The 26,091-nt window shown below is 39.6% G+C and overlaps 1 protein-coding gene across 1 annotated transcript; it reads right to left on the bottom strand.

Annotated features, from left to right (window-relative positions):
* Nucleotides 1-8,133: 8,133 nt before the first annotated feature.
* Nucleotides 8,134-9,552, bottom strand: LOC122039580. The gene is made up of 2 exons (XM_042599137.1): nt 8,825-9,552; nt 8,134-8,576 (listed from the first exon to the last, which is right to left on the bottom strand). Exons 1-2 carry the CDS (start codon nt 9,345-9,347, stop codon nt 8,548-8,550), a joined length of 552 nt encoding a protein of 183 aa, XP_042455071.1. The 5' UTR covers nt 9,348-9,552; the 3' UTR covers nt 8,134-8,547.
* Between the last annotated feature and the right edge of the window lie 16,539 nt (nt 9,553-26,091).

Genomic DNA, 26,091 nt, shown 5'->3' on the forward strand with positions numbered 1-26,091 from the left:
ACCCATAAACAAGTTAGGTTAACCCGATAACCTAACTTAGGTTTTCCAAAACATTCTCCCATTCTCCCCCTTGGTACATCTCTCCCCCTTTTTGACACACATCAAAAAGAGGGAATCAAGGTCAAGAGTTTCTTCCCAATGAAAGTCCCATACCTTTCATTGAAACCCTTAATTTCCCCCTTGATACTAAACTCAACACTCAACTTAGTGACAATTCCATATCACTAATTCTCAAAAGTCTTAAGGAGTAAAAACTCCCCCTTAACTAATAGGTAAAACTCTCCCTAAAGGCCAACTCCCCCTTGACCATTGCACCAACAATGTCTTGGAGAGTTTCAATCCTTTAGAGATCCGAACCTCAACTCCCAAAAACTGAAATTTCAGACACCTGCTGAAAATCAGAAATTCTGCATGCACTGATCGGTCCCCAGACCGATCAGGAACCCCTTGGATCGATTCCCAAATCGATCCTCGCTTTCTGGATCGTCACTGATCGGTCACCAGACCGATCAGGACTTCTTTGGATCGGTTCGGTGACCGATCCAGCCTCTGAAATCAGAGATTTCTGATTTTCTCCCCGGAAGAAATTCAGAAACTCACAGAAAATTACAGAAAATTCCAAAAATCGTAAAATTTTGAGGATACATTCCTCATACCATATACTATCATGGAAAAATAATTTTAGATGAAAATAACTTCCATTTTCAAATCTTGATACAAAGTTCAAAAACTTTTGAAATAGTTCAAAGTTTAACTCATCTTTGTATCATCTTGCTCAATGATGAATGCTATCACTAGAAAAGCTTCATCAAGGTTTTTCAAATCAATTTTAAAATGATTTTAAACCCTTTAATTTAGGACCATAATCTTAGGACTATATGTACATGACTTGTACACAAGTTTTCCCTATGATCCTCCAATCTCTTGAATTAGGCTCATCTAGGTACAAGAACTATGTACCTTGATCCTAACTCATGATCCTAAAATCTCACACACATCTAAAGTGTATCGAACACATCCAAGTCAATTTTGATGTGAGATATGAGTTTAGGTTATCTTAGGCTAAGTTCTCATGCATTTTCTAAACACCAATTTGATCTCAATATCAAATTGTGTTTTTATCCTTAAATCAATTTCATTGATTATTAATGCAAGAGATGATGACATGGCATAAAATGATGTCATAAATAGAATCATGTTCCAATTTCATAATGTCATGGCATAAAGTATAAAAACTTAAAATAAGCATGACATATAATTAGCCTAAGCATTATCATGACATTTCGAATGATAATAAGTTAAACAAGATGTCATGGCATGGCATATGGCAAACAACCATGGTAAGTTAGCACAAATAAAATACCTAGATTACCTATCTAAGTATCCTTAACACCTTAGCTAACTTAAAATCTAAACTTAGATTGCTCAAAGTGCTTCAAGAAAATGCCCAAACCTAAGTTGGCATTCCTATTTTTCTTGATTAATTTATGCCACTTAACATTAAGTATATCCTCAAATATTGGCATATTTCATATTTCCTCAAGAATAGCACCTTTTTAATTAAGGCCTAGATTGTCTTAAATTCCTAAGAGAGTACCAAGACCCCAACTTGGTATTTCTCTAGGTTTTCGTAACTTGTGCCAATAAAGATTAAAGTCGATATAATTTTTTTTTCAAATATGGCACAATTTACTCTTCAAGGAGTAAATGATAAATCCATTTTATTTTCAAAGGTTCACAAAACCTTGAAAATGTTCCTTGAGTGTCAATTTCCTCAAAGTTGGGTTAACTACCCTTCTAATCGGAGTTGACACTTTCTAACCCATCTATGGGGTAGAGAAGATGCTCCTAGGAACCCAATACCTATTAGAGCTCATTGGGTTCACTAAATATTCACTAGGGATAACTTCCCTAGCAACCCTCCTAATGACCCTCTTAGGCTTTAAAGCCTTGACCATTTGGGACTCATCAAGATCAACTCTAGGGGTGACTCCCCTTGTGACTTTGGTGTTGGTCTTCCTAGCCCTAGGTTCTGTTCCATATCGAATGGAACATTATGATAGGTGGGCTTGACCATTTGGGACTTAGGTTTGTGACTCAAACCTTTCTTGTCCTTGGGCTTTGAAATTTGACCCTTAGACCCTAGAGTTGACTTCTCTAAATTCTTTAGGGCATTTTCTAGAGTGTCAAGTCTTGACCTCAAGACTTGATTTTCTTTCTCTAAAACCTCAAATTTTAATTTGTCATTTTTCTTTGAGGTATTCCTAGGCATATGTCTAGTTGTTTTGGGATTCCTACCTAGGTTTTCCTTAACCTTAGATGAGTTAATCCTAGGGTTGGCATTTCTAGTATTGTTCTTGTCTAGGCTAACATGTTTTGCACCTAAGCACATGTATCGGTTTCCAAGATTATCATGCTTATCATTATTGACAATTGCAATAAAATTACTAGCATGTGTCTTATAAGGATTGCAAGAATGTGCCTTAAAGGATACCTTAGGGTTTGCCTTAGCTCCCCCTATAGATGTGCTTGGTCTCTTGTCCTTGTGAGGTTGCCTCCCCCTCGGACATTGACTTCTATAATGTCCCCTTCGCTTGCATTGGAAGCACACCACGTGCTCCTTGCCCTTGCGTTTCGGTACTCCGGCTTCCTTGACCTTTGGTGCCGGTGGAGTCTTCCTAATCCTCTTTGGACATTTACTCTTGTAATGCCCATATTCCCTACACTCAAAGCACATTATATGTAATTTACTTGAAATTAAATCGCTTGAGTTACCTAGGGTTGAGGATGGATGTAAGCTCTCTTCTTCATCCCTTCCGGAGGTAGAAGCTTCTTCTTGCACCAATCTTGAAGAAGAACTCTCCTCCTCTTCTTCCATGGATGTTGAGTAGCCCTCAACTTCTAATTCCTTACCTCCATGATGTGAGCTACTTGGCTCACTTGACTCCTCTTCATGACTTGAATTGGAGCTCTCCTCATGGAACTTAGCCAAGTTGTTCCACAACTCCTTGGCATTGTTGTATTCACCTATCTTACATAAGATATCACTAGGTAATGAAAATTTAAGGATTTTCGTTACCTCGTTGTTGATTGTGGATTGGTGGATTTGTTCTTCCGTCCACTCCTTTTTCTTGAGAAGTTCTCCCTTTCTATCCACCGGAGGAATAAAACCTACTTGTACACAATTCCAATTTGCTAGGTTAGTCATAAGAAAATACTTCATTCTTACCTTCCAATACGCGAAGTCGCAGCACTCGTAGAAGGGTGGAATCGTGATGTCTTCTCCGAGTCGATCCATTCTCTAGCTTGTGCTCCCCCGGGTGTTAATCCGACGAAGAGCAACCTGGCTCTGATACCACTTGTTAGGATCGATGGTCCTCGGCTAGAGAGGGGGGTGTGAATAGCTGCCCCAAATCGTTCGTTTCTTTCTACAAATCAGGTTAGCGCAGCGGAAAATAAACCAATAGAAACGAAAAAAGGAGAAGCAAACCTTAACACAAGGATGTAACGAGGTTTGGAGATTAGGGCTCCTACTCCTCGGCGTGTCCGTAAGGTGGACGAGTCCAGTCAATCCGTCGGTGGATGAGCCCCCGGAAAACCGGCTAACATGAACTCCTTCTGGGTGGAGAAACCTCGCCACAAAACTTGCAACAACAAGAAGGAGTACAAGAAATACAAGTAGAAAGACAAGAACAATGTACAAACACTAACTCGCCTTCTCGTCGACTGCCTGTGAAGCAACAACTTCTCGGACAACAGCAGCAGCTGACCGTCGACTGGAAGCTCACACGAAGCTTACTGGGGAGAGCTCAAACAAAGCTCAGATCGCAAGCAGCAGCAAGCTAGAAGAAGGAGAGGAAGAAAAGAGAGACTCAGCCCTGTAGCCCTCGACCTCTTTATATTACCTGTGCCTGCGAAGAACCTGCAACGAAGACAGAAGACGCAGAACCTAGCCGTTGTTACTCACAACGGCTAAAACCAGACCGATCAGGCTCCACCCTGATTGGTCTGGGCCTTGCCTGATCGGTCGTGGGGACCGATCAGGCCCTGTGCTGATCGGTCCCCAGACCGATCAGAAGGCTTCACAGAGAGTTGCCCAACTCTCTGTGTGGAATCTGATCGGTCCCTGGACCGATCTCACCTCAGGTGGTAGCGTCCCTGATCGGTCCCGGGGACTGATCAGGCTCCATGCTGATCGGTCCCTAGACCGATCAGTAAGCCCACAGAACCATGAGATACACAAACGTATCACTGGATCGGTCTGTAGACCGATCCAGAGCTTGGTTTTTGCCCAAACCAAGTCCCAAGTCTCCCAAATCAACATCCGGTCAACCTTAACCTGTTGGTACATCATGCTTAGCATCCGGTCACTCCCTTGACCTGCTAAGACTCCCCATCAAGTGTCCGGTCAATCCCTTTGACCCACTTGGACTTTTCTCTTTGTGTCAAGTATCCGGTCACTCCCTTGACCTACTTGACCTTCTCAACACCAGATGTCCGATCATCCTTGATCCATCTGGATTTTCCCTTGCCCGGCTTCACTCACCAGGACTTTCACCTAGCTTCACTCACTAGCATTTTCACCTGGTTTCACTCACCAGGATTTCCAATTGCCTGGCTTCACTCACCAGGACTTTCCCATTGCCTGGTTTCACTCACCAGGACTTTTCCCACTGTCTGGCTTCACTCACCAGGACTTTCACTTCCACATCCGGTCCAGAGAACGAGCTACCGAGCCCTCTCTGACCACCATCCGGTCCAGAGAACGAGCTCCTGAGCCCTCTCTGACCTCAGTCCGGAGAACGAGCTACCGAGCCCTCTCCGACTTCCCATGCCAAGTTTCCATACTTGGACTTCTCCGTGCCAAGTCTCCATACTTGGACTTTTTCCCGTGCCAAGCTCCCTGCTTGGACTTTTCCGAGTCAGGTCAACTTACCTCGGGTCAACCAGGTCAACCTTGACCACGAGTTGCACCCACAATCTCCCAAGCTTGTATCCTTGTCAAACATCAAGATACAACTTTTCTGTTCACGTTAAACATCATCAAACATAACTCGTCAAACATCAAAACATAACTCGAGTCAAGTCAACTCGAGTCTGGTCAACCAGGTCAACTTTGACCTAAGGTTGCACCAACAGTTTATTCCCTAAAAGGTTATCTTTTATCCTAGTCAAAGTACATATCTGATCTATTTGAGCATGCTCGTCTGACTGATAATAAAGTCGTTAATACTCCTATTAAGGCTAATACTCGATATTCTCCATCTGATGGCTCACTTTTGGCGACTCCTAGTTTGTACAGAATTATTGTTGGAAGCTTAGTTTATCTCACCGTGACTCGTCTAAGTATTGCGTACATTGTTCATGTGAATAATCAATTTGGCACTGCACCAACTATAGTTTATTAGGCTGTTGTTCTTCGTATTCTCAAGTATCTTCGGGGTACTTAATTTTAAAGCCTTTTATTTCCTTCTACTTCATCTCTAGAGTTACGTGCATACTCTGATGCTGATTGGGCTAGTGATCCTACAGATCATAAATCTACCACTGACTTATATATTTTTCTTAGTGATTTCCTTATTTCTTAGAAGAGTAAGAAACAAGATGTTATTTTTAGATCTTTCACGGAAGTTGAGTATTGTCCCATGACCTAAACTATTTGTGAGATAGTTTGGTTACGTTGGTTGCTTGCAGATATGGATATCTCTCTTCATCAACCTACTCCATTATATTGTGATAATCAGAGTGTTATTCAAATAACGTGCAATTTAGTTTTTTATGAGCGGACGAAACCTATTGAAATTGATTGTCATATTACTCGTCATCATCTTCAGATTGACACTATCACATTACCTTTTGTTCTTTCAAATATATAGATTGTCGATATGTTTATCAAGACATATTCCGTTTCACGCTTTCGTTTCTTGTCGGACAAATTCTTAATGCTTCTAGTTGTAGTATCGTGAGTGTGAGGGAGGATGTTAGATTATATATATTTATTTGTTTATAGCTTTTAGGGTAATTTGATCTTTTTTCCTTTTCTATTTAGGGTTTAGGATTTCTTAACTCAACTATATAAGGATTTATATTCTGTATTTCTTACTATAAGTTTTGGATTTAATAATATGAATAATTTTTTTTTTTTTACTTTTACATCTACGACTATCTTGCCAGAAATGATTGTTGCTCTTGCTAGAAACGATTGCTATGACTATCTTGCCTGAAGCAATTGTTGCCCTTGGCATATGCGATCCTTGTCCATCTTGATGGAAGCAATCTTACCATTTCTATTAAAATTAATTGTTGCCTTTGTTGAAAGAAATTGTTGCCCTTTTTCTAGAAGCAAGCTTGCCTTGGAAGCAATGGTTGTGCTTCTTGAAAGTACTTGTTATCATCACCTCCTTCCTTCACATTGTCGATCAAGTCTCTCCTTTGGGTAACAATTATTCAATGTCTCAACAGTTTGTTCTCTTGAAATTCCTACTAGATTATACTATGGTGAGTGTTGTTAATTGAGTCTATGTCGAGTTCTTACTTAGAGTTTGTCTAATGCTGTACCTCATTTCTTGTCATGTGATGATGTCCTTCATTAAGACCTGGTCTTTTAATTTAGGGAAACTTGAAGAAGGGTGGTTCATCCTGCTATTTTGTGTTTGTGTTCAAGATGGTACAATGTGTTTAAAGAGTGCAATGATGGGGCAAGTGTCAAAGTGGAGCTTCCTCAATTAAGGTGGGTTTTGCTTTTTCTTATTTCGTTAATATTTACCTCGAGCATGATTAAGTTGTGAAAGTAGACATAATTATGAAGTGTTAGAAACATAATTCTTTACATGATTTTTTTCTTATTCTTGTGGCTTGATAACTTTCTCCCACATAGTTTGTCTTTTTTTTATTCATAGTTGATATCTATTTCGATTGTTCTATTTATGATTAATCAGATTGGATAACGCCTATTGTTCGTTTTAGGAACCATGATAAATTAAATTACCTAATTAATTATGCTAAATAATAAGATAATAAATGAATCAAACTATAGAGTTTCAGTTCCATGAGAGTTGTGTTGACACTTATATTAAATTAACAAGATAATAAATGTAACAGATACATTATAAAACTTTTGCAAAAGGAATTGGGTAACTCATTATGTTGAAATATATAAATTCAATGAATTATTGATATTATAAATTATAGACTATTGACTCTGCACTTAAAAAGTCTTGGGTTTTTATGCGTGTGTAGACTTCGATCATTTTATATAACATGAACTCTAGCTAAATTTTGAGTCATTCATCCTATTTTATGTGAAATTCATTTGGATGGATAATGGATTGTGAGTCGTTCATCCATGTATATGATGTATATGTGAAATTCATATATATGTGTATAACATATATACACATGGATTCCTTGATAAACTAATCATGAATACTTGTAAGAGAATAAAAGAAAAAAATATGAAATGGTGAATTTATCAAAGAGTTAATTTAAGAGAAATTTATGATAAAAGAAACTAAGCAAAATGGATGTCTTGTTAATTGTGGAAATGCTTTTCTGTTACACTTTAGCCTAAGGGCTCAAAACTTGAAGACTTTTTATTTTGTTAATTCAAGTATTCAGTTCTTTGAATCAATTTATCCTAAATGGTTCAATACACGATTTGATATTCATATATATTTGAGTTAGTATTCGTGCATTATCCAATTTGATATTCATATATATTTGAGTTTGTATTGTCCATGAACCCCACTCATATTGAACAAATATCATTGTTTATTTATACTGGACCAATTTTTCATCATTACTCGAATGTCTTATATATTAATTTTTCATTCACTCTAGAAATTAATTCAATTACCAAGTACAAATAATAATTTGTAAAATATTTAGTATCATATTTAAACAAGACAAAAATGATATATTTTTTTAAAAATAATTCCAAATAATAATTTAAATAAACAAATAATTTTCTTAGTTTGGTCCTTATGGATTACTCTAAAAAAAATTAAATAACAAGGTATAATGTAACGCTTTGAACAGAGAGCGACAAAATAAAGGAAGAAACCTTGTAGTATAATCTTAGCTTAGGAGATGTCAAAGAGCTCGAGTCTCATTGAGCACAAAGTCTTGAACATAGGAAATTATAAAGGCTGCGGCGTCAGTTGTCACAATACCTGTTGCATAACCTAGTTGGTTGTTTCGGTCCTACATAAGATTTTACCATCACATTCAAACAAATTATAATTACTGACTAAATGATATACAACAACAACAACATTGTCAGACATGACCTTTTCTTTTACTGTTTTTCAGCAAAGGAGCTAGCTCAGTATTCATTTGATAAGATCTGAGATGAAGCAGATGCAGGGGAGCAATTGTGATATTCATCCATATACAACAAGAATCTGATTCAGTACACTTTCTTCCACACCTTAATGAAAAAGCGAGGGGGAAATCTACCCACAAACTCTCTTTTTTCTTTCTTTTAAAAAGGCATCTTCGTATAGAATGTGAGATGCAGTAGGAATAAGAAGGCCGGTTGTACCTCTTCTAAGGATATCTTGACAAGTATTTGGTCTCTGTAAAAGTATGCAGTGGAAGAATTGTGATAGAGATGGAAGAAAAATCTGAGTAGAATGAAAATGAAGAACAAACGAGACGGAACGAGCCATAGAACGAGATGAGAAGGATCAATTCCTAAAAGGGGGGAAAATCGCCCCCTGCTCATATCGTCGGCATTCAGTGAGTGAGAAGTGTATACTACGACAAAACAATCCAAAATGTATGGACTACAATCAAATTTTACAGGAAGAGGAAGCTCAATTACCAGGCAAATTGTTCGCCATGGAAAGGTCTCGACTCATGTTCCGTCTTTGCGGCAGGACGTCGCGATGGACGTTGCACTCTTTGGAGTAAAAATCGTTCTTTTCAAGCATAGACTTGAGGAAGTCGCGATAGGAGGAGAGGGAGGGTTTGGTTGTGGCCTCAAGGATCTCTCCGGGAGGAAAATCGTCCGAGATCGGGGGCGGGCGGAGGCAGGAATAGCAGACGATGGAGGTGGCGGGGTCATCGTAGGCGTAGGGGAAGGGAACGGAGGGCTGCCTCCCCAACCTTCTCTCCTTCCTCTTATTCTTGTTGTCAATGTAGAGTTCCTCGAGCTGCCGAATGGGATGGGATAGAAACCTTTTCACCCTCTCCTTCTTCTTCTTCCTTCGATCAATCCATCCTTTATCAAATGATTCATCATCTACTTCCGACTCCTGGATCAATAATCTCAATGACTCGCCCCGCTCCTCTGTGGACGATGATTCCGCGCCTTCTTCTTGTTCGGGCGCCGCTCTATTAGTCATAAACTGCAGGAAGGAGACGAGGAGAGAGGGGAAGAAGAATCCGGATAGGAGTTGACGCGGAGATAGATTGCGGGATTAAGGATCAGACGGCGGCAGCGGTCGCCGGTAGTTCGCCGGAGAGGATGGTGTCAACTCCAAAAGGAGAAAGGCAAAAAGCAGGTGAAGGGAGAAGCCTCGAGCGAACCGCTTGGGACCCACCACCTCAGCATCCATTTAAAGCGCAAAAGCAATGTTTTGCTGCCTGCATCTGAATACAATACAGTATATGATGAGCTGGCGCAGATCTTGCTCAGTCCGAGTTGGATCCAATTCGAATTACATGCAAGTTTTGTCTATATTAGAATTTTAAATTAAGTTAGGTATTATCCTGCGTTAATGCTTTCTTGCATGGATCAATTAAAGTTTTTTTTTAAAAAAATAACAGTCTAATATTTTTACATCAATTGTTTATTTTAAAAAATTATTCTATTGTTAATTTTACTATCTTACTATTTTATTAAAAATCTCCTCCCTTTATTAACTAATTTTGATGAAACCTAAAATACATTTACGTTAATGTCCTTTTTCTATTCACACTAAAAATAATTCTAAAGTTTATTAGTAATTCCAAAAGCGAAATAATCAGTGATCTAGAGTTCGAGACTCAGCTACAACGTATTATTATGAATTTTTTTCATCATTAATTTTCTTTGGTTGTTTTATATAAAAAAATATAGTTCTCTTTAGTCCCATATCTTAGAATTGATAATACTATGATCAAAGAAGTTTCTATAAATATTTTAGGCCGATGTTAAAAAATATATTTTTCTTAGTTTTTTTTACTAAGACAAGTATAATATTAAATTAAAATAATTTTTTTTTATAGGGACTAGTATATTATTAAGAATCTGAATGTTTTACTAATTTATTTTGGTAAAGCTTTAAATAAAATTATGTTAATATTTTTTTAATTTTAAAGATTATTAGTAATTTTTTTCTCATTATTTTTTATATAAAAAAATATGTACTATAATATTTTTCTTTAATTTTATATTTTGGGATTGGTCACAATATCTTGAACGACGATATTAAAAAATATATCTTTTTTAATTTTTTAACTAAGTTCAAAATGTAATATTTATTCTTTTTATTTTAATATCTGATATAAAAATTTAAATTAATTATTTTATAAAGGAGTTTTCAAATGGCAATTGCATGCTATATCTCCTAGTAAGGTTAGTTGCCTAGAGATGGTAGGTTAGTTGCCTAAGCTAACGTAAATAAGGAAATAAATATTTTAAAAACATATTAAAGATAAAATTTAGAATCATAAGGAAAGAAATTAAAAAATATTAAAGATTTACATGTCTACGTATTCTATTTTGATAATAAATAGAAAATAATTATAATCCTGATTAGATTAACTTTTTTATTTAAAATATTCATTTTCATATTTATTATTAATTCGAGTGAGTTTATAGTCTTCTATTTTAATAACTTTTAAATTAATATAATTTTCAATTTGACTTCTATAATTTTCTTATTTACTTCATCAATTTCGTTCATATTTTTGGATGGTTTGATAGTTAGAATTTGATATTACAATAATTGGCATAAGAGCTGAAGCTTTATAATTCTATTTTATATTAGTTATCTCTGATCCTGTCCTAGAGTCGAGTCGATGGGGACGTGGTGCTCTATGCTATCTTCGGATGACCTCCAAGATGACTTGAACTCCCGGCGAACCTGCAACAAAGTCGAGTCGGGAAGGGGTTCCCGGCGACGACTCTCCGACGCTCAAGTTAGGCAAAAGCGAGATGAAGCAGAAGTAGAGTAACGAGACTGTAGCTACAGTGAAGAATATCGCATACCTCTGTTGAAGTCTGGGGGGCCTTATATAGGGTCCCGGGGAGGCGTGTGCACGCTTCTCGAGACGTGCACGCTTCCCAAAGTGTACCTCAGAATGGCCGTGTCAGAAAAGTGTATCTGACGCCATACCGCAACCGTCCGAGCATATCTCTAATATGACAATGAAAACTTCCACCGTACGATTCTCTGTCCGGTCCAGCCGCCAACCATGTTGTCCTCGACGGCACCGGGCTCGAGAAGGATATCACCAGATGTCTGCCTCCTTTGTCCTCTTTTGCACTTTTTGTCTGTTTTCGGGCCGAGCGGGAGGGCCGCTCGGCCACCCTGGCGGTCGGGCCGCTCGGCCACCCTGGCGGTCGGGCGTAAAGGTGTGCCGGACCGAGCGGGAAGGCCCCTCGGGCACATACTCGAACGGGAATGCGTCCTTAGTTTCTCTGTAGCTTAGCCGAGCGGACGGGCCGCTCGGCGCAACAATTCCTCTATACGGGCAAATCATGAGCGTCGGAAGCCCGACCCATGGTCGAGCTATCTTCGCGCCGACCCTGGCGCTATCCTGGCTGAGCGGCCATGGGACATCTCCGATCAGCAAGACCCTTAGGTTGACCCTCTTGACTTTGACCCCCACGTGTCATTGACCACTGCCCATGTGGGATGGGTCCCCCTATGCTTACCACCGGATCAAGTGCCTCCCCTTCAAGTCTAGTCGAAGGAGGCCGCAAGTCCGACTGACTGGACTATTAGCCTGGTGGTGTGACAGCCGCTCTGCCACTGACGAAAATGTCTCTCTGCTCGGGCACCATGGAGGTGAACATTGCCGCTCGGCAACCTATCCCCTGGAACTTCAAAAGTTTTTGTTTGTCGCTGATTGCCTCGCCGATCCAATGGTGGTCAATGCTGACGTCTTTAGAATCCCTTTGGAATTCGTGCAAATCCTCGCCATTAAGGCTGAGCACACGACCACGACTGCGTAATGGGGCTCATTAAATGCGATCATGTGAGCAGGCGACGCATGGCGAGGCCACCGTCATCGCATGATCAGACGATGTGACCTCTAGCTTTTTGAATTTGATGGTGAGATCTGGTCCTCGAGTCTTGTGACCTGAATCCAACCGCTCGGAGGAATTGAGCCCCGTCTGTATAAAGCCTTCATCACCTTCCTCCTCCGCTTATCTTCGTTCTCGTGCGTTCGAAGGCCTTCATCTACGTTCGATACTCCGGTGAACCCATTCCTCAGCATTCTGGCAACTCCTCTTCTTCTTCGATCACCCTTTTCCCTGTAAGGATTCTCCGCCCCTTGTCTCTTTGTTCTTTCGTGTTTTTCTTTACACTCTAGCGGTGTTTGTTCCCCTCAGGCACTGTTCCGATCATCTCCTCCATCGACCCCTCCGTTTCTCTTTGGCTTTTGCCTTTCCTATTGTTCCGGCGATGGTTAGTCCTTCTCAGCCTTCGGAACTTGCTCCTGGCCCATGGTACATGATCATGGAGTCACAGTTCGACGCGAGCGATGCGGAGAGCCTGACCAATGCCCTCGACCTTCCTTCTGATTTTGAACTGGTTTTGGTTTCGCCTTCCGACCGACCACACATGCCGCCGAGAGGCACGATCTGCTTCTTCCGAGAGTAGTTTGTGGTCGGGCTGCGGTTTCCTATCCATCCCTTTATCATCGAAGTCTGTAACTTCTTTCGCATTCCGCTCGCCCAGCTCGCCCCTAATTCCTTTCGCCTCTTGTATGGGGTCGTGGTGTTATTCAAAATCCACGACATACCTCTCCGTCCTGAGGTTTTTTACTACTTTTATTATCCCAAGCAGTCCGAGCTAGGCACTTATTTGTTCCAGTCTCGGATCGGCTTAGTCTTTTTCGATAAGATGCCTTCCTCTAATAAACACTGGAAGAATTCCTACGACTCCCTGAACTGCCTCCCTTCCGAACAAAGTGGCAGGTCGGGCTTCCTACTCCTCCTGTACTGAAGAGATATAAGACACAACCGGGCTATCTCCAAGCAGCAAATATGCTGGCCGGCCTAAAGCTCGATATCCACAAGCTGCTACCAGAGGGGGTGATGTACATGTTTGGTCTGAGTCCGATCCAAAAGAAGCTTCCGAGCAGCTTTGATAAGGAATTTACTTGTGTCTTTACCTTGAGTCTAACTGATTTTCTTCCTTTCTTTCACAGCGAATATCGTGATGGAGTCTGTGTTGTTCGACATCCTGAAGAAGAAAGCCGCAGCGATCAAGGCGGCAGCGGCCAAAGAAATGGAGCGACTTGACATTTCTCCGGTCGGCTCTTATGAGGGTGAGAGCAAGGCGGATGTTGGAGAGTCCGCCGCTCAGACCTCTCCTATGGAGGTGGTGGGCAAAGCAACTTCAAGCCGACAGCCTGCCGCTCGGGGCGACGACTTTGAGCCGGAGAACGATCTTCCCCTTTCTGGACGAAAGCGACGCAGGACGGGGACGCCTTTGCTCTCAGCCACTTTAGCGGTACAAGCGTCCGAGCAGACGGGCACGCTCTCCTCCAGAGAAAATGCACCATCTGTTGAGGCCCTCTCCTCCGATCGGACTCCCTCCCAATTGGATATGCTAGCTGCCCCCATCGCGGTGCAGCCGGTCAGTTCTTTACCTCCAGCGCGTCAAAGGATTCGCCGCTCGGGCATACTTTCTACATCGTCCGACCAGCCATCTGGTCCCTCAACGTCCGCTCATACAACGCCAGGCAAGCGCCACACAATAAAGGTCGTTCTGCACCTTTCAACGGAGGCCTACATGGTAGAATCTGAGCGGCCTACGACCCCTGAACACGTTATCACCATTAGAGGGCTGCTTGCCAAAGTATGGGAGGACGGCCGCGCCTGTGTCGCTGCAATGCCCCCCGGTCTGCTGGCCAATAGCTACATGCAGCACGCCACCGGTGTAAGTTTTCTGTCCACTCATTCACGTGTCTTTTACGATCAGCACTGAACAACTCTTTATTTGTCAAAACTGGGTGGAAAGCATGGTCGTCGCTAGTCGTATGGCGATGTTAGAGGAAGAGCTGAAGAAGCTCAAAATTTCTGGCGGGCCGTCCTCCTCTCAGACATCATCATACTGTTGGAGCAATCTGGGTACCTTAGGTTTTGATGTTTGGGCAAAGGTTTAAGTTATGTTTATTGTTGTATTTGATATGCATTGTGAGTGTGCAGGATACAGGTACAACAAGGAAAGTCCAAGGGTGAGTCTTGGTGGTGTAAGTCCAAGCATGTAGTCTTGGCAACGTAAGTCCAAGTGTTATCTTGGCAAAGGAGGAAAGTCCAAGGATGAGTCTTGGCGGTGTAAGTCCAAGCATGTAGTCTTGGCAACGTAAGTCCAAGTGTGACTTGGCAATGGATGAAGTTCCGGAGGCATGACCTCTTGGCAAAGGAAGACCCGACAACAATGACAAGGCCGATGGAAGCTCCAGAAGGCAAGACGTGAAGGATGGGGAGGCATCCGAGGGACGCAAGGCTGATGGAGGAGGCTAGAAGGCTAGGTCTAGGTTGGTTGGGCGAGAACGAGTGCTGAGTGAATGTACTCGGGGTAAAATCCCAAAATTAGGGTTTACTGTAGCAGTACTGTAGCGTTACTGTAGCAGTCGACTGGTGGCTTGATATAGCGAATCTGTCACATCCGCTAATCAAATTGTACAAATGTATTTTCCACTGAACCCCTTAATTTTGCAATGACGTTGTAGCAACGAGCCCAGGATCGATCCGAGGAACCAACGGTAGAATGTAATTTAGGATTGTCTTTTTATTCCTATTTTTGGGGTTTTCGATATAAAAATGGAGTTGGGGGTTTAAAAGCTTTAAATCTAAATGTAACAAAGGAAAAGCGCAGCAATAAAGAGATTAACCTAAAGCAAGAATGAAATCTAACAATGTGCCAATGTTCCAACCATAATGCATTGTCACCCTACATTATAATTAAACCATCAACACATTTAAACTAAGGATAAAATTACAAGACAGAAATAAAATCTAATCTAAGCAGAATTTAAACCCTAACTTAGAACTTAAACACTAAACAATTAACTAAGCATCAAACAAGAATTAAACAACTACCAAACATGAATTAAACTTCAACAAAACAAAGAAATGCTAAATTGCAATGATAAGAACACTAATAAAACACTAATAAAACGAAATAAATCCTAACCAATCCAACTCACAACCAATCCATACAAGTTTCACACTCTTGCCGTCACACAAGAGTGCCAATGTCGAGACCACCCAACTATGGACCTTAATGGAGCATCTCAGTGCTTATCATCTCTAGGAGTGTTCAACAACGCCGACGGACCACCCCCAACGAGCTAAGAACAACCCTAAACCCAAGAATGGCCCGAAAATATGCAAATCTGAGCTCTGGATATGGGATGAAGTTGCGGATGATGGTATGCTGTCGGATGGAGCTCAGAAACACCGAAGGACCACCGCCGATAGTCGCTGATGTGAATCGGAGTCGCTGATTGGAGGAACACCTCCAAATCGCGCTGGAATAGAGAAGATCCGAGAGCCAAATTCCACCGGAGGGAACACCCGCCGGAGGCTCCAGATGATCGGGATGAGCTGCCGTGAAGCTCTACAATGAAGTTGAAGCTTGAGAAATTGATTGGAGGAAGAATCGTGGCCGAAATCCGCTGGAAGACGCGCGCCGGGACTGAGCTGCGCGAAGGGGATCGACGAACAAGCTGTAGCACTGTAGCTTCCCTTTTAAATCAGATCTGGGATTTGAACCGACGGCTGAGATCAATTTTGAACTAAATCAACGGTGAAAGTTCGCCTAAAATCCGATCTGAAGGTACTGATCTTGATCTAGGGTCTGGATCTACTCTCCCTTAGGTCGGATCGATCAGATCATCACTGGATGGCCCAGATCGGCCCAGTCTTCATTGAACGGCCCAGATTGTTTTGGCCTGGATCAATGGCTAGATGAACTCAGATCTGGATCAAAACTTCTGGATCTTCATCAATGGCTCATATCTGATCCCCATTAGGTTGGATCGGCCAGATCTTCAACGGATGGTCCAGATCTCTCCTATTCTTGATGAATGGCCCAAATCGACCCAAAGCTTGATCTTGTCGTTTAAACTCCGATTCGAGCCCAATTCCGGTCCAAATAAATCCAAATTCAAGATCCTTTGATGCCTACAAAATAAGAATCAAATATTAGCATCAAATAATATAAAAATAAAGTAATTTGTAATTAAGTCCAAAAATACACACAATGCACAAAATGTGATGTAACCATGATTTTAACCTATGAAATCAACCTCAAAACCATGCATAAATGAATCAAAATAATGCAGTAAAATCATGGTTATCAAATCCCCCACACTTAGTCTTGAACGTCCCGTGCAAGTAAAGAAAACTAAAAATCATCTCCATAGAAATTTCCCTAGCAATACCTAGAAGATAGTAAAAAGAATTTAACTAAGACCATCTAAAGATCACTAACAATCATGAATACAATCCAAACAATAATCAGTAGGTATGGTAGTTTCAATCCAATTGAAAAAATTAAGCAAGTTGCAATCTCACAAGGGATTTACCTAATCTATTTCTCACACTCAAGCATGTGTATAAGTGGAGCTCACTCAATGCAACTCACAACATTTCACTACCATAAGCTTGCTTATTTTCTAATTCTCCACCACCATAGAACATAGCATACATGAATCAAAAGGATTTTATCATCAAAAATTTAAAATGGAGCAATAAGAACAATTTAAGTGAATGAAGTGGCAAAGGAAAAGGCTTAAATGAAGAAAATGAGAGAATGAGAGTATGGGAGGAATATACTTGATGAGTTGACCATTTGATGTGAAAAGAGATGAATACCATTTGTTTTTAACAATTCAACATATCAAGCTAACCTCCCCTTCAATTTGATGGCAAACAAAGAATCTTGATACTCTTTTGATACCATTTCTTTGGATGTGTCATTTTTCTCTTCTCTTCTTCACTGTTTTTTTTATCACTGTTCTTCCACTTCAATTCTAGCATTTTGAAACAAAAACAAACTCACATTAGCTAATGGAAAATAGCTCCCTCCCCCACACTTAAAATAATGTCCGTCTCGGACAATTCAACACAACATGTGACCAAAACTTGAAGTCACTGTTTCTCTTTCATTTTAGCTGCAACTTCTGTTCTTTTCTCTTTCTCTGTTCTGTTTCTATTTTTTTCTATGTTTTTCATTCAGTTTCAGGTTTCCAACAGTTTCAGCAGATAAATTCAAGGTTTCAGCGGTTAGGCAACATAAAGAATGTACTGTTTGATGGAATTCTGGTTTCAGCTTCTATTATAACACTATCAAATTCATCAAGATTGAATTATGATTTATGGAATTACTGCATATCTGTGTTAACTTTTCTTCATAAGTTGGTTGGACAATGACCACAATTTGTGCCATCCAGAAAACAGACAACTAAAATCCATCATAACTTCCCTTTTCAGCAGCAACCTTCTTCTATATCAGTGTTCTAACTATCAACTGAAACTTAGCATTTTAAACTCCAATTGACACTCAACATATATACTTCTGAACTCAGCTCGTTGACTTACAGCAGCTTTATCCCAAAATTACAAACCCCATTTCTGATAAGCAAACTAGTAAAAAGATTGGTACAATCTAATATGTAGTTGCACAAAGTTCCAAAATACCCAACATCAGATTCAACATCAGCTCGTTGACCTTCTTTCCTGCATTTCTATGCATCTCACCAGTTCACAGAGTAACATCCACAACTTGCACAAAATAAATAAAAAAATTCAGTTCATTTCTGAAATTTCATATTTTTTCTAGACAAATTAAGTTTCAAAACTTGGAACCAAAAATCTTCTCAGCAGTTAAAATCGTTCCCCTTTCTGTTTCTGCAACCAAATGCTGCAGTTACAGTTTCAAAAACAGAGTTTACCTACTGCAGCAACAGTTTCTTACCGCTCAAAATTGACTTAAATTCTGAATATACACCTTAATCAGCAATAACATACAAAGATCAGTAGTCTTGCTGTGCCATTTCAAAATTAAAACTTGAGTACAGCAAGAAATTCAGAACTGAAAACAGAACTGAAAAACAGCATTTTGACATCTATCACCACTTCAGTATCAGAAAGCTTCCAACTTCAGAGAATCAGGTTTTGAAAGACAGTATCAGTTCAGTTTTTTAAGACAAACATTGCCACATATGAATCAAGAACACTTGTTTCAAATGAGATTCAGAAATTCTGAATTTTATACCAAGCACAACAACACATTTTGTCACAGCAATGGCAAGAAGAATGCATATCAGAAATCAGCTTCAATAGTTCAATGTTCTTCACAGCAGTACTCAAGAGCTCTTGACAACCATGATTTGGTGCCAAAATTAATTTGATGGCACAATCCATTACATTTTTGAATCTGTCAATTTCAGAATCTATAAGGTGAAATTTCTGTTCTCTACTCGTATTCCATATGTCTTCCTCTCTGCAGAATCAGATCTTACAATAATTTTAAGTCTCAAAAATTGGAATGAAAATGTTGTATTGCCCCATCACACAGAAGAAACTTCAGAACCAATTTTAAAGACAGCCTGAAGACTCCTTTTGTTTCTTTAAATTTTAGTTTCAGGCATTACACTGGTAGCATTTAAAATTCAAGCTATTACTGGTTAGAGACAGCAGCAGGTTCTGGCACTACAAAGGTCCACAACTTTTTTTTTTTCTGCAATGCACTTCCCTCTAAACTCAGATACCATCAGAATAATAAGGAACTCCACTGTTTCTATTCTCAATATGCAGGATATATTCTCTCTGTTTTCATTCCGTTGGAACTCAAGTAAACAAGCAATTAGATTCCAAACCTCAATTCCAGCAGGAACTCAGATCATGACAGCAAGAAGAAAAATTTCAGAACTAACATAAGCAGAATATTCAGACAACACTGTCAATAACTGCAGATTAAATTCCAGTTGTATTTGGCAACAGCAGCTTAAAGAAATAGCACTCAACAGGATTCATAAAGTTTCAGAATCAAAGTAATCCTGTTCATAGAAATTCAGCAGGTTAGCTTCAGAAATTCAGATTCAGAAATTCAGATCCATACTATTCAAATTTCCAGCATGTTAACCACTAATTCTGCAACTTCAAATTATCTATTTTCATATACTTAATACTTCTGATCTCTGCCAAGCGCCAAAATTTAGTTTGAAAAGGCATGGAAGGAAATGAAAAACCATTTGTTACTGCAAATCCCAAAGGTTCTCTTAAGCTTCTCATTTGTTTACATTTTATTCCTGATTTCTGATATCCTTTTGGCACAAATCCTGCATTTCCAAATAAATTCCTACACATATGGAATTTCAGCACTAGCTACAAAGACTCTAGAATGGAGTTAATCTCTGCAATTCATGAATGCATAGGTCAAATTCAGATATCCATCCACACAACTTAGAAATGAAGCTGCGAAATATCAAGGTTTAGCTCTATGATCTCTAGCAATCTCTGAATTTCAGAATTTCTGATTCTGATTTCCAATTCCAGCATCAACACTAATTCTGCATAGTTCCAGCTCTTGAATTTCAAAATTTTGGACCACATTCTATTTCACTTTAAAACGTAAAGAACTTAGTCTAAATGAAGGTTTCGTTAAGTGTTCAAACATTAATCAAGACTGCATAAAAATTGGAGCTGCAAAACTTCATCTTCATTTCTGAAACTCTTCTTACCACTGTAATTGTACTACATTCCAACAGCATTGGTTACATTTAATCCACCTTGGTGTTATCCCAATTTGAGAGACCTTTTCAATCTTTTTACTTCTGTTGAATTACTGCATTTAAACTTCTTCAGATTTGCCACATTGATATTTCAGCATTCTTCATTAACATTCTGAAATATTGTAGCATTGCAGCATCCTTTTAATTTCTGCACAACAACTATTTGACAACATACATCAGTTTCAGCCGGATTCATCTCCAGCACTTTCTGAATTTCAGAATTTCTGATTCTGTTTCAGATTCCACAGCAAATTTCAGCTCATTAAAATTCAATTCCCAAATTAGCACAAAAATGTCATATTCATCATTTTGCAGAATTCTACATTTTCTCCTTTGTATCAGAATTCACATTCTTTGTAGCTACATGCTTAAATTCACAGAAAGTTTGAAAAGGTGAGAAAACCAAATGGCAAATTAAATCTCCTTCAAATTCACTGATCCCTTTTCATCCTATGTTTGAAGAACCAACTACAGCTGAAATTTCTGTTTCATTAATGCAGTCAGTTATAGAGTTTCAATAAGTTTGCACAGAACATGTTACACAGATTTTGTAAGTTTATGAAAATTACAGCACTTAGTCTCAGTTTCCTGATTTTAGCTTCAGAATTTCCAGTTGATGGAATTCCAGTTTCCAGTTTGAATCATAAACAAAGAATCAAATTCTGTGAACCTTTCTCTGGTACTTCATCTTGCAGATTCAGCTTTCAATTCCTTCCATTCCTGTATTCAAAGCCACTGATGACTTCTTCCAAATTCAAACTTCTTCCAGCAATTCCAAATTCAGAAATCGGAATCTGTCCAATTTAATCTTTCCTTTCCCAAAACTTCTATTCCAATCTAGAACTTTTCTTGAATGAAATGGTCAGCATTACAGTTCCAAGAGTCGAATTGCATTTCTTAAATCTGTTGCTTGAAACTTCTTCTCTGTTTTCTGCAATCTCACAGATTTCACAGTTTGAATGTGCATTGCTTCCATTTCCCTGCACTCTTTTCTGTCAATGAACTTGTCCTCTTAACATCTTAACAATTGCATTCTTATTGCTTAAGTACAGAATTGAAACAAGGCTAATGAAGCATCCATGTGCAGAATTGTACATCTTCAAAAATTCTGCAGATTCCATTCTGCTGCTCTGAATTCTGCAGAAATGAAAATTGCTACTGTATTTTGATACGCCATCCGATACACAACAGTTTCCAGCTTCTAATCATGCAAGAATTGAAAAAGGAAACGGCACCAATTGACAATAGACATGTAGGGCTTTTCTTGAAGTTTATTGATATTGATAAATCAGAATTTCCCACCAACCAATTGATGCTAAAAACTTGCCATTAATGTATCATTCCAACAAACCAACTAAATTGTGCCTCTCAACTGAATTTTAAGCTTCCCATCCTGCATTGTAGTTAGCACATTCAATCTAACAAATTAATCTCAAAACTCCTAATCTCCATGAACTTTGAACATATTCAATCTTCCCCCACACTTAAAATTTAATCCATCTCGACAATCTTACTCGTCAAGGATTCAACCAAAACTCTCAATAAAAGAAGAATTGACAAGCAAAGATGATTAAGATTAGAATGCTAGATGAGAATATTTCAAGAAAATTATGGAGAAAGAAATGGAAATAATAATGGAATAAGAATGATAAATATCCTTTATCTCCATGCACACAAATGCTATTGTGACCTTGAAAAGAAGTTAAGCAAGTTCTAGAGTTCAATTGCTATGAGTACATGCCACACAAAGAATACAATAGTGTTTAGGCTTAAAGTGGTCCTCTCTAGGTATTATTCATGCAAACAAGCTCAATCAATCAAAATAAATTCCACCACCATTTTAACCAATATCATGTAAGTAGAGTATCCAATCATGTCACATGACCTAAATTGATGATCAAATTTAAGAAACGCTTACCATCTTAAAAGTATTACTTAGAAAATTCTCATGGTGCCTTTTATTTAAATGACATGCTATGTATACTAAACAAAATGCAAAGTATGAAAATAAAATGCAAAATGTAAAGTATAAAACTAAAGAACGTATAAAGAATTTATTAGAGAAAAACTAAACATAAAGCATGAATTAAAATGCAAGAGCAAGCAAAATTGGAACTAACTCCCCTTTCATTCCCGGTGGTTGAAGAAGGTTTAGAAGAAGAAGCCACCCCGGAAGTGGAGTAATCGTGGTTCCACTCAAATTCTTCTTATTCATCCTTTTTCCTTTGAAAATTTCTTCCGGAGGTCGTAGACGGTTCAGTTTTAACACCCACTCCGGAAGCTTAATTTCTCCTACCACATCGATAAAAGAAAATACCTCCCACATACATGTGGGGTAAAAATAAAATAGGAGAATATTAGTGTGGGTAAAATATATATCAAGAATTGCATCACAACTAATAAAATCAACAAATGGTACCTCTATAAAATTCTCTGAAAAATTACACAAAATACTCACCTTGTCATCTTGAGAGGTACCTGGAGTGGTGTTTGTTACCTCTTTCTCCTCAAATAAATACTCAGACTCCAGTTCTGGCGAATGTTCAACTTCATGTAGTGATTCTTGGGTGCTTGGCTCCATAGCACAAGTCCCTACACTTACATCCTCTATCCTTGGTGATTCTTGAGGTAATGCTTCCGGTAAGCATTCCCCTACACTTAAATTCTCTTCTGCAACAAGACCTGCATCATTCACATCATCTAAAGCAACACTATTAGTAGAATCAACAGTTTGAACAATTACATCATCATCACAAATAAAACTAGATAAATCTTGTTGTGAATAAATGGAAGTAGGGTCAGGCCTGACAAGCGCTCCACAATCCATCTCCTCACTGGAGTTTTGCATTTGTAACTGATTGATGGACGATGCAATCTGATCTAACTGACTCTGAATATTCTGTATCCTTGCAAATTGTTGCTCTTGATGCTCTCTCATTTGTTGCATAACTTCATTGCATTTCCACATTGATTCTTCAATTTGTTCTTGTGCATCCTCATACCTATTCCGCTGCTCCATAGGTAGGTAGCACTGAGTCTGAGGCTGATAGTAATAACTCTGACTCCAATCTCCAAAATACGGATAAAATGGATCCATGGTCAAATAGAATTTCCTGTTCTTACACAACAACTAGCAAATAAAATCAGAAGACTCAGGAACAAATAAAATCAACACATGGATATATAAGCATGAAAGCAATCAAAACAACAATATTTTTAAAGTTTTCAAAATAATAAACAATCCTAAAATTATCAAACATTGCATATTAATGTTTTCCCCGGCAACAGCGCCAAAATTTGATATAGCAAATCTGTCACATCTGCTAATCAAATTGTACAAATGTATTTTCCACTGAACCCCTTAATTTTGCAATGACGTTGTAGCAACGAGCCCAGGATCGATCCGAGGAACCAACGGTAGAATGTAATTTAGGATTGTCTTTTTATTCCTATTTTTGGGGTTTTCGATATAAAAATGGAGTTGGGGGTTTAAAAGCTTTAAATCTAAATGTAACAAAGGAAAAGCGCAGCAATAAAGAGATTAACCTAAAGCAAGAATGAAATCTAACAATGTGCCAATGTTCCAACCATAATGCATTGTCACCCTACATTATAATTAAACCATCAACACATTTAAACTAAGGATAAAATTACAAGACAGAAATAAAATCTAATCTAAGCAGAATTTAAACCCTAACTTAGAACTTAAACACTAAACAATTAACTAAGCATCAAACAAGAATTAAACAACTACCAAACATGAATTAAACTTCAACAAAACAAAGAAATGCTAAATTGCAATGATAAGAACACTAATAAAACACTAATAAAACGAAATAAATCCTAACCAATCCAACTCACAACCAATCCATACAAGTTTCACACTCTTGCCGTCACACAAGAGTGCCAATGTCGAGACCACCCAACTATGGACCTCAATGGAGCATCTCAGTGCTTATCATCTCTAGGAGTGTTCAACAACGCCGACGGACCACCCCCGACGAGCTAAGAACAACCCTAAACCCAAGAATGGCCCGAAAATCTGCAAATCTGAGCTCTGGATATGGGATGAAGTTGCGGATGATGGTATGCTGTCGGATGGAGCTCAGAAACACCGAAGGACCACCGCCGATAGTCGCTGATGTGAATCGGAGTCGCCGATTGGAGGAACACCTCCAAATCGCGCTGGAATAGAGAAGATCCGAGAGCCAAATTCCACCGGAGGGAACACCCGTCGGAGGCTCCAGATGATCGGGATGAGCTGCCATGAAGCTCTACAATGAAGTTGAAGCTTGAGAGATTGATTGGAGGAAGAATCGGGGCCGAAATCCGCTGGAAGACGCACGCCGGGACTGAGCTGCGCGAAGGGGATCGACGAACAAGCTGTAGCACTGTAGCTTCCCTTTTAAATCAGATCTGGGATTTGAACCGACGGCTGAGATCAATTTTGAACTAAATCAACGGTGAAAGTTCGCCTAAAATCCGATCTGAAGGTACTTATCTTGATCTAGGGTCTGGATCTACTCTCCCTTAGGTCGGATCGATCAGATCATCACTGGATGGCCCAGATCGGCCCAGTCTTCATTGAACGGCCCAGATTGTTTCGGCCTGGATCAATGGCTAGATGAACTCAGATCTGGATCAAAACTTCTGGATCTTCATCAATGGCTCATATCTGATCCCCATTAGGTTGGATCGGCCAGATCTTCAACGGATGGTCCAGATCTCTCCTATTCTTGATGAATGGCCCAAATCGACCCAAAGCATGATCTTGTCGTTTAAACTCCGATTCGAGCCCAATTTCGGTCCAAATAAATCCAAATTCAAGATCCTTTGATGCCTACAAAATAAGAATCAAATATTAGCATCAAATAATATAAAAATAAAGTAATTTGTAATTAAGTCCAAAAATACACACAATGCACAAAATGTGATGTAACCATGATTTTAACCTATGAAATCAACCTCAAAACCATGCATAAATGAATCAAAATAATGCAGTAATATCATGGTTATCATGGCTTCATCAGTCGACTGGTGTAGTCGATTGGTAGCGAACAGAGGGTTGATATCGAACCGTTGGGTTGCAACGGTCGAATTTCCACGAAGGGCAGTCGACTGCATGTTTTGGCAGTCGACTGGTAGGCGGGGTTTTCTAACCCGTGGCCTATATAACCAAGCATTGGAAGCTTGGTTGAAGTTGACGAAATTAGTGGTGGTTAACCCTAATTAGAGTCTCCAAGTGCCCAATTGATCTAGCGTGCTTGTACGAGGTTGTGGCGAGGTTTCTCCACCCACAAGGAGTTACGCGAGCTAGCCGGAAGTTCTCCGGAGAATCATCCACCAACGGATCGGGATCGTCACCTTATGGACAGCCATGATGTAGGATCTTTATCTCTGAACCACGTTAAATCAACGTGTTAGGTTTGCTTTCTATTGTTAGTGTTTATCTTGTATTTCCGCTGTGTACACTAACCATTGTAGAAAGCGACGATTTGGGTGAGACGCTATTCACCACCCCTCTAGCGGACGTCAAGGTCCTACAAGTGGTATCAGAGCTAGGTGAGCTCTTGTTGGACTAATCGCCAAGAGAGCGGCTAGAGGAAGAAGATGCAGTCGGAGGGACCTCTCGGATGGGACATCCGAATCCCACCTCCATACGAGCGCGAGGACTTCGACTATTGGAGGAAGCGCATGGAGATGTGGTTCCAAATGAATTGGAACCAATGGATTGCGTTGGAGGAACCGTTTAAAGCTCCAACGGGCAAGAAGGGAAAGCGTCTCCGACGTTGATATTGGACCGATGAGCAAAGGGAGCAATCGGAGACGGACAAGGAGGTAACTAGAATTTTAATTAATTTATTACCTCCTAATGCGATATTGAATGTAGGTGAATACGAGAATGCAAGTGACCTTTGGAAAAAAGTAATTGCGCTTTATGAGAGTCCTACACAAATCCAAGAAGAGGAGGAACCCAAGGAGAAGGACTCATTGGTCCAAGAAGAGAAGGATCAATCGAATGTTGACACGAGCTCAACATCCGAGGAGGAGAAGGAAGATGAGGAGGTATCATCCACATCTTCAAGGGAGGAAGAAGTGGAACCGTCCACATCTTCAAGTGAA

Source organism: Zingiber officinale, chromosome 2A, assembly GCF_018446385.1.
Source record: "Zingiber officinale cultivar Zhangliang chromosome 2A, Zo_v1.1, whole genome shotgun sequence".
Taxonomy (NCBI): domain Eukaryota; kingdom Viridiplantae; phylum Streptophyta; class Magnoliopsida; order Zingiberales; family Zingiberaceae; genus Zingiber; species Zingiber officinale.

Excerpts from the sequence above, each read along its gene's own strand:
- LOC122039580 (XM_042599137.1), bottom strand. The coding sequence starts at position 9,347 with ATGACTAATAGAGCGGCGCCCGAACAAGAAGAAGGCGCGGAATCATCG. Across the intron at positions 8,577-8,824 it reads CATGGCGAACAATTTGCCTG|AGACCAAATACTTGTCAAGA; the intron begins GTAATTGAGCTT and ends ATACTTTTACAG.